Below are 23,866 nucleotides of genomic sequence, written 5' to 3' on the forward strand. Positions count from 1 at the left end.
GCATCCACCAAACAAGATACGACGGCATCTGTGTTATATCCGACAGGCGTACGCCGTCGGATCTAAGATGCAATTTTCCGTCGGCCGCTAGGTGGCGTTTCCGTCGTATTCCACGTCGAGTATGCAAATTAGCTATTTCTGACGATCCACGAACGTACGAGCGGCCGTCGCATTCTTTTACGTCGTTTCCGTTCGGCTTTTTCCGGCGTATAGTTAAAGCTGCTATATGGTGGAGTACTCAATGTTAAAGGGGTGGTTCCCCCTAAAAAAAATTCTAACAATACATTCGGAAGACTGGTTACACTGCGGGTAGGCTGTTTTCTTTTTTTTTGTACATACCTCGATCTCGCCGTTTCATCCCTCGGCTTCCGGGTATGATTCTTGTGGGGCTGGGCGTTCCTAGTTGATTGACGTTCCTCCGACCGACGCATACTTGACGTCACGACTTTCCGAAAGAAGCCGAACGTCGATGCGCAGGTGCCGTATAGAGCCGACTCTATACGGCGCCTGCGCAATGACGTTCGGCTTCTGACGGAAAGACGTGACGCGCAGTATACGCCGGTCGGAGGAACGCCAATCAATTAGGTCCAGCAAGAATCATACCCGGAAGCGGAGGGATGAAACGGCGAGATCGAGGTATGTACCAAAAAAAAAACCCAGCCTAACCGCAGTGTAACCAGTCTTACGAATGTATTGTTAGAATTTTTTTTTAGGTGGAACCACCCCTTTAAGTATGGCCGTCGTTCCCGCGTCTAATTTAAAAAAAAATTACGTCGTTTGCGTAAGTCGTCCGTGAATCGGGCTGGATGCAATTTACGTTCACGTCAAAACCAATGATGTCCTTGCGACGTAATTTAGCACAATGCACGGCGGGAAATTTTAGGGACGGCGCATGCGCAGTTCGTTCGGCGCGGGGACGCCCTTTATTTAAATGAAACACGCCCCCTACCTGCCGCATTTGAATTCCACGCCCTAACGCCGCGATAGATACACTACGCCGCCGTAACTTACGGTGCGAATTCGTTGAGGATTCAAACCAAAGCCAAGTAAGTTACAGCGGCGCAGCGTATCTCAGATACGCTGCGCCGGTGCAGATCTTTGCGGATCTGCCCCAAGATGTTTTGGGACTACATTTCCCATGATGCTCCACTACATTGCTGAGTACATGAGCATCCTGGGAAATGTAGTTCCAAAACATGTGGGGTGCCGATATTCTGTTTGCATCTCCCCAGTAGGACATTTCTGTATCCGTCTTCCTATGTATTGTTTTCTGTGTTCCGCAGTGCTTGAGGAAACCATGCACTTCTGATCCGTCCCATCATGGAGGTCAGGGAGGGGCCCCCGTGTGAGGAGAGGCTTCCGACTCCAGGAGCCGAGGACCACCCAACTGGCCCCCGAGAGCTGGAGGGAGACGGGGGCAATGAGGTGAAGAAGCCGGCTGAAGACCTCAGCAATGGAAAGAAGGATGATGGCGAGTTAGAGGAAGAGCTGGATCCCCGAATACAGGTATTTTAGTTGTGTTCTTTAACCTCTTCAATGCCGGACACTTTACCCCCCTTTCTTCCCAGGACAATTTTCAGCTTTCAGCTCTGTCACACTTTGAATGACAATTGCACCGTCATGCAACATTGTACCCACACTAAATTTTTATCATTTTCTTCCCACAATCAGAACTTTCTTTTGGTTGTATTTGATCACCTCTGGGGTTTATATTTTTGGCTAAACAACCCAAAAAAATAAACAAGTAAAAATTAAATAAATAAAAAATGTTTTTCTTTTGTTTCTGTTCTGAAATTTTGTTTTCTCCTTTTATTGAGGGGCACTGATGAGGCAGCACTAATAAGTAGAATTGATGGGCACTAAAAGATGGCACTGACAGGCGTTACTGATGGCCACTGATTGGCATCTGTTTAGGGCACAGACAGGCGTTACTGATTGCCACTGATTGGCATCTGTTTAGGGCACGGACAGTCGTTACTGATTGGCACTGATTGGCATCTGTTTCGGGCACAGACAGGCGTTACTGATGGCCACTGATTGGCATCTGTTTAGGGCACAGACAGGCGTTACTGATTGCCACTGATTGGCATCTGTTTAGGGCACAGACAGGCGTTACTGATTGGCATCTGTTTAGGGCACTGACAGTCTTTACTGATGGGCACTGATTGGCATCTGTTTAGGGCACGGACAGGCGTTACTGATGGGCACTGATTGGCATCTGTTTAGGGCACGGACAGGCGTTACTGATGGGCACTGATTGGCATCTGTTTAGGGCACTGACAGTCTTTACTGATGGGCACTGATTGGCATCTGTTTAGGGCACTGACAGTCGTTACTGATTGGCATCTGTTTAGGGCACCGACAGTCGTTACGGATGGGCACTGATTGGCATCTGTTTAGGGCACGGACAGGCGTTACTGATGGGCACTGATTGGCATCTGTTTAGGGCACGGACAGGCGTTACTGATGGGCACTGATTGGCATCTGTTTAGGGCACTGACAGTCGTTACTGATTGGCATCTGTTTAGGGCACCGACAGTCGTTACTGATGGGCACTGATTGGCATCTGTTTAGGGCACGGACAGGCGTTACTGATGGCCACTGATTGGCATCTGTTTAGGGCACAGACAGGCGTTACTGATGGCCACTGATTGGCATCTGTTTAGGGCACAGATAGGCGTTACTGATGGCCATTGATTGGCATCTGTTTGGGGCACTGACAGTCATTACTAATGGGTACTGATTGGCACTTTGGGGACTAATTGGCACTTTGGGCACTGCCATTTTTATGGGCACTGACTGGCATCTGTGGTGGGTACATCCAATGAGGGCTGCACTATTAATAAATGAGCTGATTATCAGCGCAGACCCCCCTCTGACAGGAGAGCTGCCGTTCGGCTCTACATGTCAGCGCGAACCGAGGAAAGCCAATTACCAGCACCCTGGTTTCACGCTGTGATTGGTCACAGCTGATCATGTGGTAAAGCACCTGCGTCAGAGGCTCTTTACCACATTCAGAGTTGCGGTGTGTCAGGGTGACACATCACTAGTAATGGCGGAAATCAGCGACTTTTAGCGGGACTGTGATTATTGTGGTGGACGAATCTGAAACGGACACCAACTGAAACTTTGTGGGACACTAAAAAAGTGATCAGTGCGCTAATACTATACAATGTCGCTGTACTAATGACACTGGCTGGGAAGGGGTTAACATCAGGGGGCGATCAAAGGGTTAACTGTATGCTTAACCACTTGGCGACAAGCCACCGCAGTTTTACTGTGGCAACATGGCCCGGCTGGGCAAAACAACGTTATGTTGCGTCCCTTCGCCCTGTGGCCACTAGGGGTGCGTGCGCACATTGCTCGTCCCCGTAGCCCAGTGGTCTCCAAACTGTGGCCCGGGGGCCAGATGCGGCCCTTTTCTTGATTTTATCTGGCCCTTGGGGAACTAGTTTCATCCGACCATAACAACAATGGGGCATAATTCCCCTCACTGATAATTCTTCTCACTGACACCAACAAAGAAGCATTGTTTATTCCCACTGACGTCAAGATATTTTTTACTCCCAATGGCCACAGTCCGGCCCCCCTTAACCACTTCCGGACCGCCGCATGTACATTTACGTCGGCAGAATGGCACGGACAGTGCCTGCCTAGACGTGGGTCGGGGGTCCGATCAGGCCCCCCCCCCCCCCGTACATGCGGCGGTTCCCATGGCTTCAGGAGCGATCCGGGACGAGGGCGCGGCTTCGTTTCTAGCCGCCCCCTCGCGATCGACCTACCCCGAAAATAGGCCCTACTGTGTATTTTGTTGCCAAAATTAATATAAGACCCGGTCTTATTTTCGGGGAAACACGGTATTTTGGGGAGGTGAACAGGATTATTTTTTTTTTTACACATTATAATTGCTTATAACTGAATTTCACAGTTAACCACTTAAGGACCCCTTCACACCGATAAACGTCGGCAGAATGGTACAACTGGGCACATCCACGTACCTGTACGTGGCCTTTTAAGCCCAGCCGTGGGGTCGCCGGTGCGTGCACGCGACCCGGTATAAAGCTCCGTGACCGCGGGACCCGATCGCCGCTGGAGTCCCGCGATCGGTCCCCGGAGCTGAAGAACGGGGAGAGCCGTATGTAAACATGGCTTCCCCGTGCTTCACTGTGGCGGCTGCATCGATCGAGTGATCCCCTTTATAGGAAGAGTCGATCGATGACGTCAGTCCTACAGCCACACCCCCCTACAGTTGTAAACACACACTAGGTGAACCCTAACTCCTACAGCGCCCCCTGTGGTTAACTTCCAAACTGCAACTGTAATTTTCACAATAAACCATGCAATTTAAATGCATTTTTTTGCTGTGAAAATGACAATGGTCCCAAAAATGTGTCAAAATTGTCCAAAGTGTCCGCCATAATGTCGCAGTCACGAAAAAAATCGCTGATCGCCGCCATTAGTAGTAAAAAAAATAATAATAATACTATCCCCTATTTTGTAAACGCTATAAATTTTGCGCAAACCAATCGATAAACGCTTATTGCGATTTTTTTTTTTTTTACCACAAATAGGTAGAAGAATACATATCGGCCTAAACTGAGGAAAAAAAATATTTATATATGTTTTTGGGGGATATTTATTACAGCAAAAAGTAAAAAATATTGCATTTATTTATTTATTGAATTTTTCAAAATTGTCGCTCTATTTTTGTTTATAGCGCAAAAAATATAAAACCGCAGAGGTGATCAAATACCACCAAAAGAAAGCTCTATTTGTGGGGAAAAAAGGACGCCAATTTTGTTTGGAAGCCACGTCGTACGACCGCACAATTGTCTGTTAAAGCGACGCAGTGCCGAATTGTAAAAACCCTTTGGGTCATTTAGCAGCATATTGGTCCGGTCCTTAAGTGGTTAAAGCGGGGGTTCACCCTAAAAAAAAATTCTAACATTGCATGGAGCCAACCTATGAGACCGACACTATGCTGTTTTCTTGTAAAAAGTATTGTAAAAAGTGCTCTGGTCAGGAAGGGTTAAAATCTTCCGTGGCTGAAGCAGTTAACCAGTGTTTGTGTAGTGTGGGGGAAGTGCTTTTACTAGGGGAAGGAATAGATCCTTGTTTCTGCTTTGCAGGAACACAGGATCAATGCCTTCCCTACTGACAGAACTGCGATCTGCCTTGCTTACATAGGCAGAGAGCCATTCTGGCGGGTGCCGACGGACATCATACCCTGTTTCCCTGAAAATAAAACCTACCCCTAAAATAAGACCTAGCGTAATTTTCAAGGAGGACTGCAAAATAAGCCCTACCCCGAAAATAAGCCCTAGTTTAAAATCCTATAACCCACTCTATTACAGTAGTACACAATGTACAATGTGTGTGTTTCTGTAACATAAATGCAGGCAAGAGAGCTCCGGCAGGTCACAAAAGTGCAGAGTGGTGCTATAACGAAGGTATTTGGCACAATTATATTACAGAAACACACATTGTACATTATATACTACAGTAATAGAGTGGATTATACAATTGTGGATTTTACAAGCATTTTAACTAAGTTCACACTGGGGATTCCTAACAGGCAGGGAGGGAGAGGGAAAGAGAAGACAGCACATTACATGGTAAGACCTACCCCAAAAATAAGCCCTACTGTGTCTTTTGTTTCCCAAATGAATATAAGACCCGGGCTTATTTTCGGGGAAACACGGTAGTTGCATAGTTGGTGAGGTTGAAAAAAAGACACAAGTCCATCCAGTTGAACCTGTACCATGGAGAGTCCATCCGGTACCATGGATATCGAGCCCATGGTATCCGCAGATCAGCTGTCGCTGTGTATAATCACAACGGGAGCGGGTCACCAGCACCCCAGACCTGGAAATGCAGGATCACGTACTAGGCAGTCATGCAACGGTGTACACAATTTTTTCCCCCCCACAAATAGAGCTTTTTTTTCGTGGCATTTGATCACCTCTGCGGTTATTTTTTTTTCCGCTATAAACAAAAAAGCCAATTTTTTTAAAAAAATATATTTTTTACTTTCTGCTAAAAAAACCTTTTCAATAAAAAAATCGAATTTAGGCCAATTTGTATTCGGCTACATATTTTTAGTAAAAAAAAATACCGTATTTATTGCGGTATAACGTGCTCCTGCGTATACCGCGCACCCCCAAAGTGACCCCCAATCCTGTGGAAAAAAAGTTATTTTTGTACTTACAGTTTTGGTGTCTTGCGCGGTGTCCATCGGCGGCCTCGTCGGTGGACTGCAAGCAGTCAATCATTGACTGGCACCCGCTGATTGGCTTGTGCTGTGTCTAATTACAGCGCAGACAGCACACCGGCTGCCAGTGCCCCCTGCCTGGAAGTGCTGGATCACATACTAGATACGTGATCCAGCACAGGTGAGCCGCACTGCTGCCGTACTCCTACCGGTATGTGAGGATTACATTTTTTGCACTGAACTCTGCAGAGCATCGCAGGAACAATGCACAGACTCCTAAGGTTCTTCCCTTCACCCCAGTTCTATACAGTGGTATGGAGCTTCTGTTATGGGACCTGAGAAGGTAATCAAGGGATTAGATCTATGAGTCCCTCTGGCAGGATAGTATTCCCAATTACGGATCTCTGTGACTGGATGATGCACATGGGCCCTAAATAAAACTAACTCTGAGTCCGAGCCGTTGTATCTATGCGCCTGATTCTTAGAATCAGTTACGCATAGATTTGTATTAGATCCGACCGGCGTAAGTCTCTTACGCCGTTGGATCTTAACTGCATATTTACGCTGGCCGCTAGGGCCGTATACGCTGATTTACGCCTAGAAATATGTAAATCAGCTAGATACGCCAATTCACAAACGTACGCCTGGCCGACGCAGTACAGATACGCCGTTTACGTTAGGCTTTTCCCGGCGTAAAGTTACCCCTGCTATATGAGGCGTACATGCGGCATACCAATGTTAAGTATGGACGTCGTTCCCGCGCCGAATTTTGAAAATGTTACGTCGTTTGCGTAAGTCGTACGCGAATAGGGCTGGGCGTCATTTACGTTCACGTCGAAAGCATTGGCTTCTTGCGGGTTAATTTGGTGCATGTGCACTGGGTTACTTTCACGGACGGCGCATGCGCCGTTCGTAAAAAGCGTCCTTTACGTGGGGTCACATTAAATTTAAATAACACATGCCCACATCTACCACACTTGAATTAGGCGGGCTTATGCCGGCCTATTTACGCTACGTTGCCGCAACTTTGGTTTGAGAATACGCCACTTGCCTGTCAAAGTTGCGGAGGTGTAATGTAAATATGATAAGTTACGCCCGCACAAAGATACGCGATTCTACGTGAATCCGGCCTGTGTCTTTAACCTTGCTATGACATCATGCCCATTGAAGGAGACTTATGAGGATCTCTCTGTCCTATAGCTACAGGGCATGTCATCGTTCCCCTGCGCTGTCACTGCAGTCATTGTCATTCTTCACATTCTCAGTGGCTGTGATTGGCGTTCTCGTCTTGCAGATCTGGGTCCTGAATTCCCACAAGGGACACGATCTGCATTGAGTTTTCTTTCCGCATTCACATCGTCCTAAATATATATTAATGTGCTAACAGCATCTGACCACACAGTCCCCAGTCTGTGTATACACTGAGGCCTAGATTCACGTAGGGCGGCATTACGTTGTGCGGGCGTAGCGTATCTTATTTACGATACGCCGCCGCTACTTAGAGAGGCAAGTGCTGTATTCACAAAGCACTTGCGTCCTAAGTTACGGCGGCGTATCGTAAATCGGCCGGCGTAAGCGCGCGTAATTCAAATGTGGAAGAGGTGGGCGTGTTTTATGTAAATTAAGCATGACCCCACGTAAATGACGCTTCGAACGAACGGCGCATGCGCCGTCCGTGGACGTATCCCAGTGCGCATGCGTCGGATAGAAAGCCTAAGATACGTCGAACACTGCCTACGACGTGAACGTAACTTACGCACAGCCCTATTCGCGTACGACTTACGTAAACTAAGTAAAAAGATACGCTTGTTCCGACGTCCATACCTTGCATGGGCTGCGCTACCTAGAGACCAGCTTTATCTTTACGCCGGCGTATGTCTTACGTAAACGGCGTAACTAATTGTAACGGGCGTACGTACGTTCGTGAATCGGCGTATCTTGCTCATTTACATATTCGACGCGGAAATCAACGGAAGCGCCACCTAGCGGCCAGCGTAAATATGCACCCCAAGATACGACGGCGTAGGAGACTTGTGCCGCTCATATCTTGGCCAAATCTATGCGTAACTGATTCTATGAATCAGGCGTATAGATACGACGGCGGCCATTCGGACTTATGACGGTGATGGGAGCACAGGGCCTGGAGAAATAAGGGGGGTGGATGGAAACGCAGGGCCTGGGAAATAAGGAGGGTGGATGGGAGCGCAGGGCCTGGGGAAATATGGGGGGGTGGATGGGAGTGCAGGGCCTGGGGAAATAAGGGGGGTGGATGGGAGTGCAGCGCTTGGGTAAATAAGGGGGGTGGATGGGGCGAATGTTCCTGAGGGGTGTGGAAGTGATTGGGTGACAGTCGGCATTTCTGATAAAACCCCTGCTGCTGCCATTAAACCACTTAAGGACACCTTCACGCGATATACATCGGTAGAATGGCACGGCTGGGCACAATCACGTACCTGTACGTGTCTCTTTAAGCCCAGCCATGGGGTCGCAAAAGGGCTGGGGGCGGCGTGCTCGCGACCCAGTCCGAAGCTCCGTGACCGCGCCCGTGGACCCGATCGCCGCCGGTGTCCCGCGTTCAGTCCCCGGAGCTGAAGAACGGGGAGAGGTGAGTGTAAACACACCTTCCCCGTTCTTCACAGTGACAGTGTCAGTGATTGTCTGTTCCCTGATATAGGGAAAGACGATCAATGATGTCGCACGTCCAGTTCCGCCCCGCGACAGTTAGAAACACGTATGAGGTCATACTTAACCCCTACAGCGCCCCCTGTGGTTAACTCCTAAACTGCAATTGTCATTTTCACAGTAAACAATGCATTTTTATAGCACTTTTTGCTGTAAAAATGACAATGGTCCCAAAAATTTTACAAAATTGTCCGATGTGTCCGCCATAATGTCCCAGTCGTGAAAAAAAATCGCTGATCGCCGCCATTAGTAGTAAAAAAAACATATTAATAAAAATGCAATAAAACTATCCCCTATTTTGTAAATGCTATAAATTTTGCGCAAACCAATCGATAAACGCTTATTGCAATTTTTTTTTTTTTACCAACAATGGCCCAGATTCAGAGACAATTACGTTACGCTGCGGCGGCGTAACGTATCCCATTTACGTTACACCGCCGCAAGTTCACAGCGTAAGTGCCTGATTCACAAAGCTCTTACCTGTAAACTTGCGGCGGTGTAACGTAAATCCCCTCGGCGCAAGCCCGCCTAATTCAAATGGGGCGGGCACCATTTAAATTAGGCGCGTTCCCGCGCCGAACGTACTGCGCATGCTCCGTCGGGAAAATTACCCGACGTGCATTGCGCTAAATGACGTCGCAAGGACGTCATTGGTTTCGACGTTAACGTAAATGGCGTCCAGCGCCATTCACGGACGACTTGCGCAAACGACGTGAATTTTCAAATTTCAACGCGGTAACGACGGCCATACTTAACATTGGTTAGTCCACCTAGAGGGCATCCCTAGTTTTACGACGCGTATCTCGACGGAAATGACGTAAAGTTAGAGCGACGGGTAAAGCGTACGTTCGTGAATCGCCGTAACTAGTCATTTGCATATTCTACGCCGATCGCAATGGAATCGCCACCTAGCGGCCGGCCTAGAATTGCATCCTAAGATCCGACGGTGTAAGTCACTTACACCTGTCGGATCTTAGGGCTATCTATGCGGAACTGATTCTATGAATCAGCCGCATAGATACGACAAGCGTATCTCAGAGATACGACGGCGTATCAGGAGATACGCCGTCGTATCTCTACTGTAAAATCTGGCCCAATATGTAGAAGAATACGTATCGGCCTAAACTGAGGTAAAAAAAAAAAAAAAAATTTTATAGATTTTTTGGGGATATTTATTATAGCAGAAAGTAAAAAATATTGTGCTTTTTTTCAAAATTGTCGCTCTATTTTTGTTTCTAAACGCAAAAAATAAAAACCGCAGAGGTGATCAAATACCACCAAATGAAAGCTCTATTTGTGGGGAAAAAAAGGACGCCAATTTTGTTTGGGAGCCACGTCGCACGACCGCGCAATTGTCAGTTAAAGTGACGCAGTGCTGAATCGCGAAAAGGGGCAAGGGTCCTTTACCTGCATAATGGTCCGGGTCTTAAGTGGTTAAAGTGTAACTTCACCTTTTTAGAAAAATATTAAAAGGTGAGCTAAATTCCTATACCCTCCCCCCCCCCGGACCCCCACAAACTCCCTCACACCCTGTCCTCGCTACACTTGCCTCTCTGTAGCTTTTCTTTCCCTAGGGACGCTGGGATGGATCAGAGTGGTTCTAATTGGTCAGCATCCACATGTGACCGTTCTGGCCAATAGAAATGATCTGATTCATCCCTGTGTCCCTAGGGAACGAAGAGGAAGAGCAGCACCGTTTTCAGAGCCCGGGCTGTGTGGATCATGAAATGTATTTCCTATAGAGGTGAGTGCTGTGGGGTTCTGGGGAGGGAGGTAGGGCAGTGGTCTCCAAACTGTGGCCCTTTTCTTGTTTTGTATCGGGCCCTTGGGACGCTATTTCATTCACTGACAACAACAATGGGGCACAGTTCTTTCCAATGACACCAATGATGGGGCAATGTGTTTTCCAATTGATGGTGTGACATTTTCTACTCTCGATGGCCACAGTCCGGCCCCCCTAAAGTCTGAAGGACCGTAAACTGGCCCTTTTTGTTTATAAAGTTTGGAGATCCCTCGATGTAGGGTGTTCACTCTTTATTGTTTTCTAAAAAGGGTGAACTACCTTTTAAATGGAAGAAGTGTAAGGACCGGTAATTGACTTGTTTTGAGCCTCTTGAATTTCCTGTACAGCACAGCTTATACTTGGAGAGGGAGAAGCAGCACAAGGAGCCAGTCAGTTTTGTTGCAGTGTTCATATGCGACGTTATATGTGACAAATCCTTGTAATAAATTCCCCCGTATTTCTATGTGACATTTGTCGTTGTCGTCTCTCCAGGAAGAATTGGAGCGTTTGAACCAGGCCAGCGAGGAGATCAACCAGCTGGAGCTGCAGTTGGATGTGAGTGTTGTGTCCCTTCTCTGTAATTCTGTCCCGGTGCTCCAGTCATAGCCATTCACATGTATTATACCGCCCCCTGCAGGATGCCCGCACCGCCTACCGCCGAATTCTCACCGAGTCCGCCAGACGCCTGAATTCTCTGGCCACTCAGCTGGGAGCCTGCATTGAGAAAGCCAGACCCTACTATGAAGCCAGAAGACTGGCCAAGGAGGTGAGATTCGTCTGCTAATCTTTGTCAGCTCTATAGATTAATATTTTATGATCCTTATTATTAGGGATGAGAGCTGAAAATCGCAATCGCGTAACAGACTGATCATAACGAATGATGTGGCGGATAACATACACAGCGTCCACATGCGCAGCATCCTCATACACACCATCCACATACCATCCACATACCATCCACATACACACCTGTCCCATACACACCTGTCACATACACTCCTGTCACATACACTCCTGTCACATACACTCCTGTCACATACACTCCTGTCACATACACTCCTGTCACATACACTCCTGTCACATACACTCCTGTCACATACACTCCTGTCACATACACTCCTGTCACATACACTCCTGTCACATACACTCCTGTCACATACACTCCTGTCACATACACTCCTGTCACATACACTCCTGTCACTTACACTCCTGTCACTTACACTCCTGTCACATACACACCTGTCACTGTTTACTTGGCGGTCTCTGTAATAGGACCACAAAACATATTATTTATATATATATATATATATATATATATATATATATATATATATGTATATATATAATATTTATACTTATACTATATCTATCCAAATAACACGCCTGAGATAATCTCTTTACTCACACAGCCACAAAGGCAAGAAAATTCTTGTTGGGCCGTGTATTAGTGCTCGGACGAATACACTTAGACCGAATTTTAATTGTTTAAAGCAGGGTTTGACAAATTTGCTTGGAATCTAGGAGCCAGCTAAAAAAGTTAGGAGCCAGAAAACGCGCCCCGTCCCGACGAGCTCACGCGCAGAAGCGAACACATACGTGAGCAGCGCCCGCATATGAAAGCGGTGTTCAAACCACACATGTGAGGTATCGCCGCGATTGGTAGAGCGAGAGCAATAATTCTAGCCCTAGACCTCCTCTGTAACTCAAAACATGCAACCTGTAGGATTTTTTTAAACGTCGCCTATGGAGATTTAAAGGGTAAAAGTTTGTCGGCATTCCACGAGCGGACGCAATTTTGAAGTGCGACATGTTGGGTATGAATTTACTCGGCATAACGTTATCTTTCATAATATAAAAAAAAACTGGGGATAACTTTACTGTTGTCTTATTTTTTAATTAAAAAACCGCTGCGCAAATACGGCGTGACAAAGTATTGCAACGATCGCCATTTTATTCTCTAGGGTGTTAGGATAAAAAATATATATAATGTTTGGGGGTTCTAATTAGAGGGAAGAAGATGGCAGTGAAAATAGTGAAAAATAACATTAGAATTGCTGTTTAACTTGTAAAGCTTAACTTGTAATACCAACGGTCACCACCAGATGGCGCCACTATTTCTAGTCGACCTGGCGACCGGGATTTGTTGAGCCCTGGTTTAAAGAATGTCGGGCAAAATGGTCGGCCCTCACGCATGTTCACTTCACCAAATCTGGCCCTCCTTGAAAAAAGTTTGGACACCCCTGCTCTATACCCTGTAAACAGTCATTTCAACAAAAAACATTTTTTCCTTTAGTGACCCTTTAAGACTGGGATGGCATTAAATTTCATGTTTATGTAAAGGCAGGCTTCCCAATACTTTTGGTGTGTGGTGTAGTTTTACATTTGAAATATGACCGGGCATTTATGTATGAAGATTTAATTTAGATTTATTTTCTTCCTATCAGGCTCAGCAGGACACTCACAGCGCTGCCCTGCGGTACGAGAGGGCGGTCAGCATGCACGCTGCTGCCCGGGAAATGGTGTTTGTGGCTGAACAGGGTGTCACTGCTGACAAGAACAGACTGGACCCAACGTGGCAAGAAATGCTGAACCACGCTACCTGCAAAGTAAGAGAAGGGCGGCAAGTACAAGCCCTCGGGGGAAGGGATCCGGCTGGGGTAGCGGTTATTTCTCGTGGTGCCATTTTAATATTGCACCAATTTAGCAGCTGCTGTGTAGGCCGGGAGTCGGAGCTTCCAGGAATTAGACTTTTGGCTCAGAGAGGAATAGCAAGGCAGGGGAACACAGGCAAAGGTATTATCGGCAGGTGGGGGTCTGTCAAGGGAACGTATCGCTGTATCCTTAACCCCTTAACGCCCGCCACTCGACTATTTACGTCCGCAAAATGGCACGGACAGGCAGATGGGCGTATATATACGTCCTTGCCTTCTAGCGGGTGGGGGGTCCGATCAGGACCCCCTCCGCTGCGTGCGGCGGGTGGATTCCCTCAGGGAGCGATCCGGGACGACGGCGCGGCTATTCGTTTATAGCCGCTCCGTCGCGATCGCTCCCCGGAGCTGAAGAACATGGAGAGCCGTATGTAAACACGGCTTCCCCGTGCTTCACTGTGGCGGCTGCATCGATCGTGTCATCCCTTTTATAGGGAGACTCGATCGATGACGTCAGGCCTACAGCCACACCCCCCTACAGTTGTAAACACACACTAGGTGAAGCCTAACTCCTACAGCGCCCCCTGTGGTTAACTCCCAAACTGCAATTGTAATTTTCACAGTAAACAATGCATTTTTATAGCATTTTTTGCTGTGAAAATGACAATGGTCCCAAAAATGTGTCAAAATTGTCCGAAGTGTCCGCCATAATATCGCAGTCACTTTACAAATCGCTGATCGCCGCCATTAGTAGTAAAAAAAAAAAAAACATTAATAAAAATGCAATAAAACTATCCCCTATTTTGTAAACGTTATAAATTTTGCGCAAACCAATTGATAAACGCTTATTGCGGTTTTTTTTTTACCAAAAATAAGTAGAAGAATACGTATCGGCCTAAACTGAGGAAAAAAATATATTTTTTTATATGTTTTTGGGGGATATTTATTATAGCAAAAAGTAAAAATTATTGCATTTTTTTAAAAAAATTGTGGCTCTATTTTTGTTTATAGCGCAAAAAATAAAAGCCGCAGAGGTGATCAAATACCACCAAAAGAAAGCTCTATTTGTGGGGAAAAAAGGACACCAATTTTTTGTTTGGGAGCCACGTTGCAATTGTCAAAGCGACGCAGTGCCGAATCGCAAAAACTGGCCAGGTCCTTTACCTGCATAATGGTCCGGGTCTAAAGTGGTTAAAGTGATTGTAAGCCTTTTGTGTGTTTTTTTTTTTTTTAAATAACACACATGTTATACTTACCTCCCCTGTGCAGCTCATTTTGCACAGAGTGGCCCCGAACCTCCTCTTCTGGCGTCCCTCGGCAGCTCTCTCGGCTCCTCCTCACATCAGATGGCCCCCTAGGAGAAGCGCTCTCCCCGGGGGGGGGGGGGGGGGGGGTACCGTTCTGGCATGCTCCCGAGTCCATCGTTTACATCCATAGACACGAATGCCGGACCCGGCCCTGCCTGCCGGCGCCCACGTCATTGGAGTTGATAGCTGATCCAATCCAATCAAGAGCCGGGACCCCGTGCTAAGAGGGAGAGTGCGCCTCTGGCGTGGGAATTACAGGGCTCAGGTAAGTAAAATGGGGGGGGGGGGCTATGTTTCCTTTTAGATTTACCAAAATCATATGAGGTCAAGCCTTAAAGTTGAGTTCCACCCATTTAAAAGTCAGCAGCTACAAAAAGTGTGACTTTTAACAATCGGACACACACCTGTCCCAGGGTCCAGCTATGCGGGTGCAGGAAGCCCCGCTCCTCTCCGAGGCACCGGCATTCTAACTGTGGGCTTCACAGCCGGGCACGCATGCGCAAGCTGCACGCTGTGAATGGTAGGGCAATTTTCTGGGACCTTTTTTCGTGTCCCAGAAGATTGGAGGAAGGGGTGGGAGGTGAACTTCCTTCCGGAGCCAGGGGAGGCAGTGGGAGCTGGGTGCCTGTAAAAAACGGTTCCTGCTCCTTCACCAAAAAAATGACATGCCAAATGTGGCATGCCAGGGGGTCACCTGCACTTAAAGTGGAAGTTCCATTTTTGGGTGGAACTCCGCTTTAATAGCTAGATTCACATCAGTAGATACGCCGACCTAACTCGGAATCTGCGCCGTCCTAAGTTTAAGTGTATTCTCAAACAGAGATGCACTTAAACCTAGCTAAGATACGACGGCTTGCGCCGTCTTATCTTAGGGTGCAATATTTAGGCTGGCCACTAGGTGGCGCTTCCATTGCGTTCGGCGTAGAATATGTAAATCACTAGATACGCCGATTCACGGACGTACGTCTGCCCGTCGCAGTAAAGATACGCCGTTTACGTAAGGCATTTTCAGGCGTAAAGTTATTCCATCAAATAGCTGGACTAGTAATGTTAGGTATGGCCGTCGTTCCCGCGTCGAAATTTGAAAATTTTACGTCGTTTGCGTAAGTCTTCCGTGAATAGGGCTGGAAGTAATTTACGTCCACGTAGAAACCAATACGTCCTTGAGGTGTACTTTGCCGCAATGCACACTGGGATATGTACACGGACGGCGCATGCGCCGTTCTTAAAAAAACGTCAATCACGTCCGGTCACAGGTAATCAACATAAAACACGCCCCCCACATCCTCATTTGAATTTGGCGCGCTTACGCCGGCCTATTCACGCTACGCCGCTGTAACTTAGCAGTCCTACAGCCACACCCCCCTACAGTTGTAAACACACACTAGGTGAACCCTAAATGTTACAGCACCCCCTGTGGTTAACTCCCAAACTGCAACTGTCATTTTCACAATAAAGAATGCAATTTAAATGCATTTTTTGCTGTGAAAATGACAATGGTCCCAAAAATGTGTCAAAATTGTCCGAAGTGTCCGCCATAATGTCGCAGTCACGAAAAAAATCGCTGATCGCCGCCAATAGTAGTAAAAAAAAAATAATTAATAAAAATGCAATAAAACTATCCCCTATTTTGTAAACGCTATAAATTTTGCGCAAACCAATCAATAAACGCTTATTGCGATTTTTTTTTACGAAAAATATGTAGAAGAAAACGTATCGGCCTAAACTGAGGAAAAAAAATGTTTTTTTATATATTTTTGGGGGATATTTATTATAGCAAAATGTAAAAAATATTCATTTTTTTCAAAATTGTCGCTCTATTTTTGTTTATAGCGCAAAAAATAAAAACCGCAGAGGTGATCAAATACCACCAAAAGAAAGCTCTTTGTGGGGAAAAAAGGACGCCAATTTTGTTTGGGAGCCACGTCGCACGACCGCGCAATTGTCTGTTAAAGCGACGCAGTCCCGAATCGCAAAAAGTACTCTGGTCTTTGGGCAGCAATATGGTCCGGGGGTTAAGTGGTTAAAGAGGTAAAGGTAAAAAAAAAAAATCCCTAAATATCTTCCTTTACCTTAGTGCCGTCCTCCTTCACTTACCTCATCCTTCCATTTTGCTTTTAAATGTCCTTATTTCTTCTGAGAAATCCTCACTTCCTGTTCTTCTGTCTGTAACTCCACACAGTAATGCAAGGCTTTCTCCCTGGTGTGGAGTGTCGTGCTCGCCCCCTCCCTTGGTCTACAGGAGAGTCAGGACGCTCTCTACGTTGCAGATAGAGAAAGGAGCTGTGTGTTAGTGGGTGTCCTGACTCTCCAGTAGTCCAAGGGAGGGGGCGAGCACGACACTCCACACCAGGGAGAAAGCCTTGCATCACGGTGTGGAGTTACAGACAGAAGAACAGGAAGTGAGGATTTCTCAGAAGAAATAAGGACATTTAAAAGCAAAATGGAAGGATGAGGTAAGTGAAGGAGGACTGCACTAAGGTAAAGGAAGCTATTATTTAGGAAAACAATATTTTACCTTTACAACCCCTTATTGCTCACTGGTGATTTTTTGATTTTTTATTTTTTTGAGATGGAACAGTTCTGGCATTGAAAAGGTTGTTGTGATTTTATTTGAACTACTAATTTCTGGTTCCTTGATCCCGGTAACAGGTGAACGAGGCAGAGGAGGAGCGACTGCGCAGCGAGTTTGAGCACCAGCGGGTGACCCGGCAATGCCATGCGGCTGAAGCCAGAGTGCAGACCTTGCAGAAGAGCTTGAAACGCGTCATCATCAAGAGTCGCCCCTACTTCCAACTGAAGGCGCAGTTCAATGCAGTGTTAGAGGTGACCGACACTCTGCTGTATGACAGTGATCAGCTAGTCTGGTCTCCGTGTAATAAACATGAATGCCCCCTGTTCATAGGAACATGATGTCATAACTGTCTGCTGTGTAGGTCATCACTCCTTGTTCTTTCTATGTACCAGAACTCCCAATCCCCAAAAGGAGCTTTTCAAAGGGCTCCAAAAACGACGACTTATATTAACCCTGTCTATGGGGCTATTATGACAGGTCACCTACTTCTGAAAATGCTAGCTGCCTGGCTGTGTTTTTTATTTTAGAGCTTTTAACCGCTTAACGACCGCCGCATGTATATGTACGTCTACAGAATGGCACGTACAGGAAAATGGGCGTACATGTACATCCCTGCCTTTCCGCGGGTCGGGGGTCCAATCGGGACCCCCCCTGGCACATGCAGCGGTCGGTAACCCGCGGGGAGTGATCCGGGACGACGGCGCGGCTATTCGTTTCTAGCCGCCCCCTCGCGATCGCTCCCCGGAGCTGAAGAACGGGGAGAGCCGTATGTAAACACGGCTTCCCCGTGCTTCATTATGGCGGCACATCGATCGAGTGATCCCTTTTATTAGGGAGACTCGATCGATGACGTCACACCTACAGCCACACCCCCCTACAGTTGTAAACACACACTAGGTGAACCCTAACTCCTACAGCGCCCCCTGTGGTTAACTCCCAAACTGCAACTGTCATTTTCACAATAATCAATGCAATTTAAATGCATTTTTTGCTGTGAAAATGACAATGGTCCCAAAAATGTGTCAAAATTGTCCGAAGTGTCCTCCATAATGTCGCAGTCACGGAAAAAAACGCTGATCGCCGCCATTAGTAGTAAAAAATAAAAATGCAATAAAACTATCCCCTATTTTGTAAACGCTATAAATTTTGCGCAAACCAATCGATAAACGCTTATTGCGATTTTTTTTTTTTTTTTTTTTACCAAAAATAGGTAGAAGAATACGTATCGGCCTAAACTGAGGAAAAAAACTTTTTTATATATGTTTTTGGGGGATATTTATTATAGCAAAAAGTAAAACAAAATGCATTTTTGTCAAAATTGTCGCTCTGTTTTTGTTTATAGCGCAAAAAATAAAAACCGCAGAGGTGATCAAATACCACCAAAAGAAAGCTCTATTTGTGGGAAAAAAAGGACGCCAATTTTCTTTGGGAGCCACGCCGCACGACCGCGCAATTGTCTGTTAAAGCGACGCAGTGCCGAATCGCAAAACCTGACCTAGGCATTTATCTGCCTAAAGGTCCGGGGCTTAAGTGGTTAAACTACAAAACGTAACCTCCTCCCACCCAGCCTATTGAAATATGATGACCGAGCGGGAGCCCTGTTATCCTGGGAAGACATCATATGACGTCCTCCTAGGATCACACCTCTTGCCCGCCACACTCCAGACACAGCCGATCACTGTGCTGGCCTGCTACCGGTACAATGTAATCGATGTGGCCAATCACAGCAGATCACATGACAATTGTACACAACGTATGGCTTTGGTTCATGCTTTTCATTGTGTAATATTGTTATGAGCTCTGTAATTGGTCCCAGTGATCACATGGTACAGACAGAGACAATCTCCACCCATCTGTACTATGTGATTTAGGCAGCTAAAGGACCTGGCCAGTTTTGCGATTCGGCACTGCGTCGCTTTAACTGACAATTGCGCGGTCGTGCGACGTGGCTCCCAAACAAAATTGGCGTCCTTTTTTTCCCACAAATAGAGCTTTCTTTTGGTGGTATTTGATCACCTCTGCGGTTTTTATTTTTTGCGCTATAAACAAAAATAGAGCGACAATTTTGAAAAGAATGCCAACATTATTTACTTGCTATAATAAATATCCCCCAAAAACATATATAAAAAAATGTTTTTTCCTCAGTTCAGGCCGATACGTATTCTTCTACCTATTTTTGGTAAAAAAAATCGCAATAAGTGTTTATCGATTGGTTTGCGCAAAATTTATAGCGTTTACAAAATAGGGGACAGTTTTATTGCATTTTTATTAATATTTTTTTTTTTTTACTAGCAATGGCGGCGACATTATGGCGGACACTTCGGACAATTTTGACACATTTTTGGGACCATTGTCCCTTTCACAGCAAAAAATGCATTAAAATGCACTGATTACTGTGAAAATTACAATTGCAGTTTGGGAGTTAACCACAAGGGGACGCTGAAGGGGTTAAGTGTGACCTCATATGTGTTTCTTACTGTAGGGGGGTGTGGCTGTAGGTGTGACATCATTGATTGTGCTTTCCTACTTCAGGGAACACACGATCAATGACGGCGCCACAGTGAAGAACGGGGAAGCTGTGTTTACACACAGCTCTCCCCGTTCTTCAGCTCCGGGGACCGATCGCGGGACTCCAGCGGCGATCGGGTCCCGCGGTCACGGAGCTTTGGACCGGGTCGCGTGCACGCACCGGCGACCCCACGGCTGGGCTTAAAGAGCCACGTACAGGTACGTGGATGTGCCCAGCCGTACCATTCTGCCGACGTGTATCGGCGTGAAAGGGTCCTTAAGTGGTTAACTGTGAAATTCACTTATAAGCAATTATAATGTGTAAAAAAAAAAAAAAAAATCCTGATCACCTCCCCAAAATACCGTGTTTCCCCGAAAATAAGACCGGGTCTTATATTAATTTTGGCAACAAAATACACAGTAGGGCCTATTTTCGGGGTAGGTCTTATCATGTAATGTGCTGTCTTCTCTCCCCCCTTCCCTCCCTGCCTGTCAGGAATCGCCCCAGTGTGAACTGAATTAAAATGCTTATAAAATCCTACAATCCTCTCTATTACAGTATTAGATAATGTACAATGTGTGCGTTTCTGTAATATAATTGTGCCAAATACCTTCGTTTAACTGCTTCCCGACCGCCGCATGTAGATATACGTCGGCAGAATGGCACGTACAGGCACATTGGCGTACCTGTACGTCCCTGCCTTTCCGCGGGTCGGGGGGCCGGTCGGGACCCCCCATGGCGGTCGGATTCCCTCGGGGAGCGATCCGGGACGACGGCGCGGCTATTCGTTTCTAGCCGCCCCCTCGCGATCACTCCCCGGAGCTGAAGAACGGGGAGAGCCGTATGTAAACACGTGCTTCACTGTGGCGGCGCATCGATCAAGTGATCCCTTTTATAGGAAGACTCGATCTATGACGTCAGTCCTACAGCCACACCCCCCTACAGTTGTAAACACACACTAAGTGAACACTAAATCCTACAGCGCCCCCTGTGTTTAACTCCCAAACTGCAACTGTCATTTTCACAATAAAGAATGCAATTTAAATGCACTTTTTGCTGTGAAAATGACACTGGTCCCAAAAATGTGTCAAAATTGTCCGAAGTGTCCGCCATAATGTCGCAGTCACGAAAAAAATCGCTGATCGCCGCCATTAGTAGTAAAAAAAAAATAATTAATAAAAATGCAATAAAACTATCCCCTATTTTGTAAACGCTATAAATTTTGCGCAAACCAATCGATAAACGCTTATTGTGATTTTTTTTTTACCAAAAATAGGTAGAAGAATACTTATCGGCCTAAACTGAGGATTTTTTTTTTTTTTTTTATATATATATGTTTTTGGGGGTTATTTATTATAGCAAAAAGTAAAAAATATTGCATTTTTTTCAAAATTGTCGCTCTATTTTTGTTTTTAGCGCAAAAAATAAAAACCGCAGAGGTGATCAAATACCACCAAAAGAAAGCTCTATTTGTGGGGAAAAAAGGACGCTAATTTTGTTTGGGAGCCACGTCGCCCGACCGCGCAGTTGTCTGTTAAATCGACGCAGTGCCGAATTGTAAAAACCCCTTGGGTCATGTAGCAGCATATTGGTCCGGTCCTTAAGTGGTTAAGCTTTCGTGACCCGCCGGAGCACTGCGGGTCCCCCGCGAGATCCCCCGCTGACAGCTAGGAGAAGAACAGCAGGAGGTCAGCTTTTATTACAGGAACACTCTCACATTGTATAATACTGTAATAGAGTGGATTATAAGATTTTAAAAGCATTTTAAACTAGGGCTTATTTTAGGGGTAGGGTTTATATTGCAGCTGTCGTGGAAAATAACGCTAGGTCTTATTTTGGGTGTAGGTCTTATTTTTGGGAAAACACGGTAGTTCAGTGTTACTATGGTAATGCTGTTGCTCAGGTCACTGCATGTACAGCCAGGAAATTAGCATTTGCTGATGAAGAGGTTAGCAATGGCAGCCGTAGTGTCTCTCTCATGACACTGCAATGGTGGCCTCAGTGTTTGTCAGGTTACAGCAGATTTTCTACACCGATGTAACGAATTTCATAACTTTCATTGGTCTTTTACAGGAACACAAGGCCCGGGTCACATCTCTGGAGGTCTCGGTGTCGCAGGCCAAGCTGCGATACTCGGCGGCACTCCGCAATTTGGAGCGAATCAGCGAAGAGATCCACGCCCGCCGCACTAAAGGCCCCCTGCTAACACTCAGGGCCCCGCCCCTCGGGGCGGAAGCCTCCAACCCACTGACAGACGGCGAGATGGGCCCGCCCTCCGACACGGTTTCACTCCTTAGCCTGCAGACCATCGCTTCTGACTTGCAGAAAAGCGACTCGGTGGAGCACTTGCGGGGTCTGACCGACGTCACCAGTCTAGATGGGAGAGACATGGAGTCCCAGGACGAAGAGAACGGCGAGGGCCGGGAGAGAGCCGGCGAGAGAGGAATGAGGGGGTTGTTCAGTCATCACAGGAGCGTCAGCCTCTAAAACATCAAGACTCGAGTCAGAAATACATTTAAAGAACTTCATTAAACCTAACAGAGCACGCGTCACGTGGGTGGAGCCAAACAGGCGCTCTTGACATCAGACACGAGGGTGGGGTGGGGGGGGGGGGGGGGGTGCACCAAGCAAAAGGGCGCTAGCCGCACTACAGTGACGCTTTATGGGCATTTAAACACTTACAGGAATGAAGAAAGGGAAACAAAAACTGACAAACTTACGCTGAAGCTCTGACATTTTCTAACAGAATGCTTCTAGATCCAGTAGTGGTGCAAGACGACGGTTCTACAGATATTCCTACAATGAGGGTACGGAAGACATTAGTGATCTAGGAAGGCAGACTTCTCTCGCTGCTATGAGAACGCCGTCTGTTTGATGCAGCACTCGGAATGTCTGTATTTCAATAAATATACATTGATGTGTCGCTGTCATGGCAGATTGTTTACAGCAGACTCTTAAACCCCTTCCCCCTCACCCCCGGTGTCTCTAATAATGTCTGTGCACCCAGTGGGGGTGGGAAGGATCGGTGATAGTATGCAGTGGCGGCTGGTGCTCAAAATTTTTGGGGGGGCGCAAACAAAATAAAAATAAAAAATTGCAGCCTCACTGTGCCCATCAAACGCAGCCACTGTGCCATGCCATCAAACGCAGCCACTGTGCCATGCCATCAAACGCAGCCACTGTGGCATCAATTGTCACCACTGTGCCATGCCATCAAACGCAGCCACTGTGCCATCAATTGTCACCACTGTGCCATGCCATCAAACGCAGCTACTGTGCCATCAATTGTCACCACTGTGCCATGCCATCAAACGCAGCCACTGTGGCATCAATTGTCACCACTGTGTCATGCCATCAAATGCAGTCACTATGCCATCAATTCGCACCACTGTGCTATGCCATCAAACGCAGCCACTGTGCCATCAATTGTCACCACTGTGTCATGCCATCAAACGCAGCCACTGTGCCATCAATTGTCACCACTGTGCCATGCCATTAATTGTCACCACTGTGCCATGCCATTAATTGTCACCACTGTGCCATGCCATTAATTGTCACCACTGTGCAATGCCATCAAACGTAGCTACTGTGCCATCAATTATTACCACTGTGCCATGCCATCAAACGCAGCCACTGTGCCATGCCATCAAACGCAGCCACTTTGCCATCAATTGTCACCACTGTGCCATGCTATCAAACGCAACCACTGTGCCCCTCAATTGTCACCACTGTGCCCCTCAATTGTCACCACTGTGCCCCTCAATTGTCACCACTGTGCCCTTTAATTGTCGCCACTGTGCCCATTGTTGCCACTGTGCCCTTTAATTGTTGCCACTGTGCCCATTGTTGCCACTGCATGTCACTGTGCCCTTTAATGCCACTGTGCCCTTTATCGCCACTGTACCCATTGATGCCACTGTGCCCTTTGTCGCCTCTGTGCCCATTGTCGCCGCTGTACCCTGTATAATGCACTTACCTTTCTGCTTCCACGTCCCTCGATGTCTTCTCCCGCCCTCGATGACGCTTCAGCCAATCAGGTTACCGATAACCAGAATCGGTGAACCTGATTGGCTAATACGGCCGTCAGTCTTATTCAAGGGACGCAGCCCCTGTACGTTCCGAGGATAAGACATCCGGGAGCCGAGGGCTGC

At 46.8% G+C, this 23,866-nt stretch overlaps 1 protein-coding gene across 1 annotated transcript in view; it reads left to right on the forward strand.

Moving 5' to 3' along the window:
- SH3BP5L (SH3 binding domain protein 5 like) overlaps nt 1-22,299 on the forward strand; it is a 34,103-nt gene extending 11,804 nt beyond the window's left edge. The window contains exons 2-7 of the mRNA XM_040324993.1: nt 1,284-1,506; nt 11,169-11,231; nt 11,314-11,442; nt 13,121-13,282; nt 17,284-17,457; nt 21,789-22,299. Of these exons, the coding sequence (XP_040180927.1) occupies nt 1,321-1,506; nt 11,169-11,231; nt 11,314-11,442; nt 13,121-13,282; nt 17,284-17,457; nt 21,789-22,202 (1,128 nt within the window). The 5' untranslated portion in view covers nt 1,284-1,320 and the 3' untranslated portion in view covers nt 22,203-22,299. The remainder of the gene's footprint in view (nt 1-1,283; nt 1,507-11,168; nt 11,232-11,313; nt 11,443-13,120; nt 13,283-17,283; nt 17,458-21,788) is intronic.
- Nucleotides 22,300-23,866: the final 1,567 nt, after the last annotated feature.

Source organism: Rana temporaria, chromosome 9 (genome assembly GCF_905171775.1).
Source record: "Rana temporaria chromosome 9, aRanTem1.1, whole genome shotgun sequence".
In the NCBI taxonomy this organism is placed as follows: domain Eukaryota; kingdom Metazoa; phylum Chordata; class Amphibia; order Anura; family Ranidae; genus Rana; species Rana temporaria.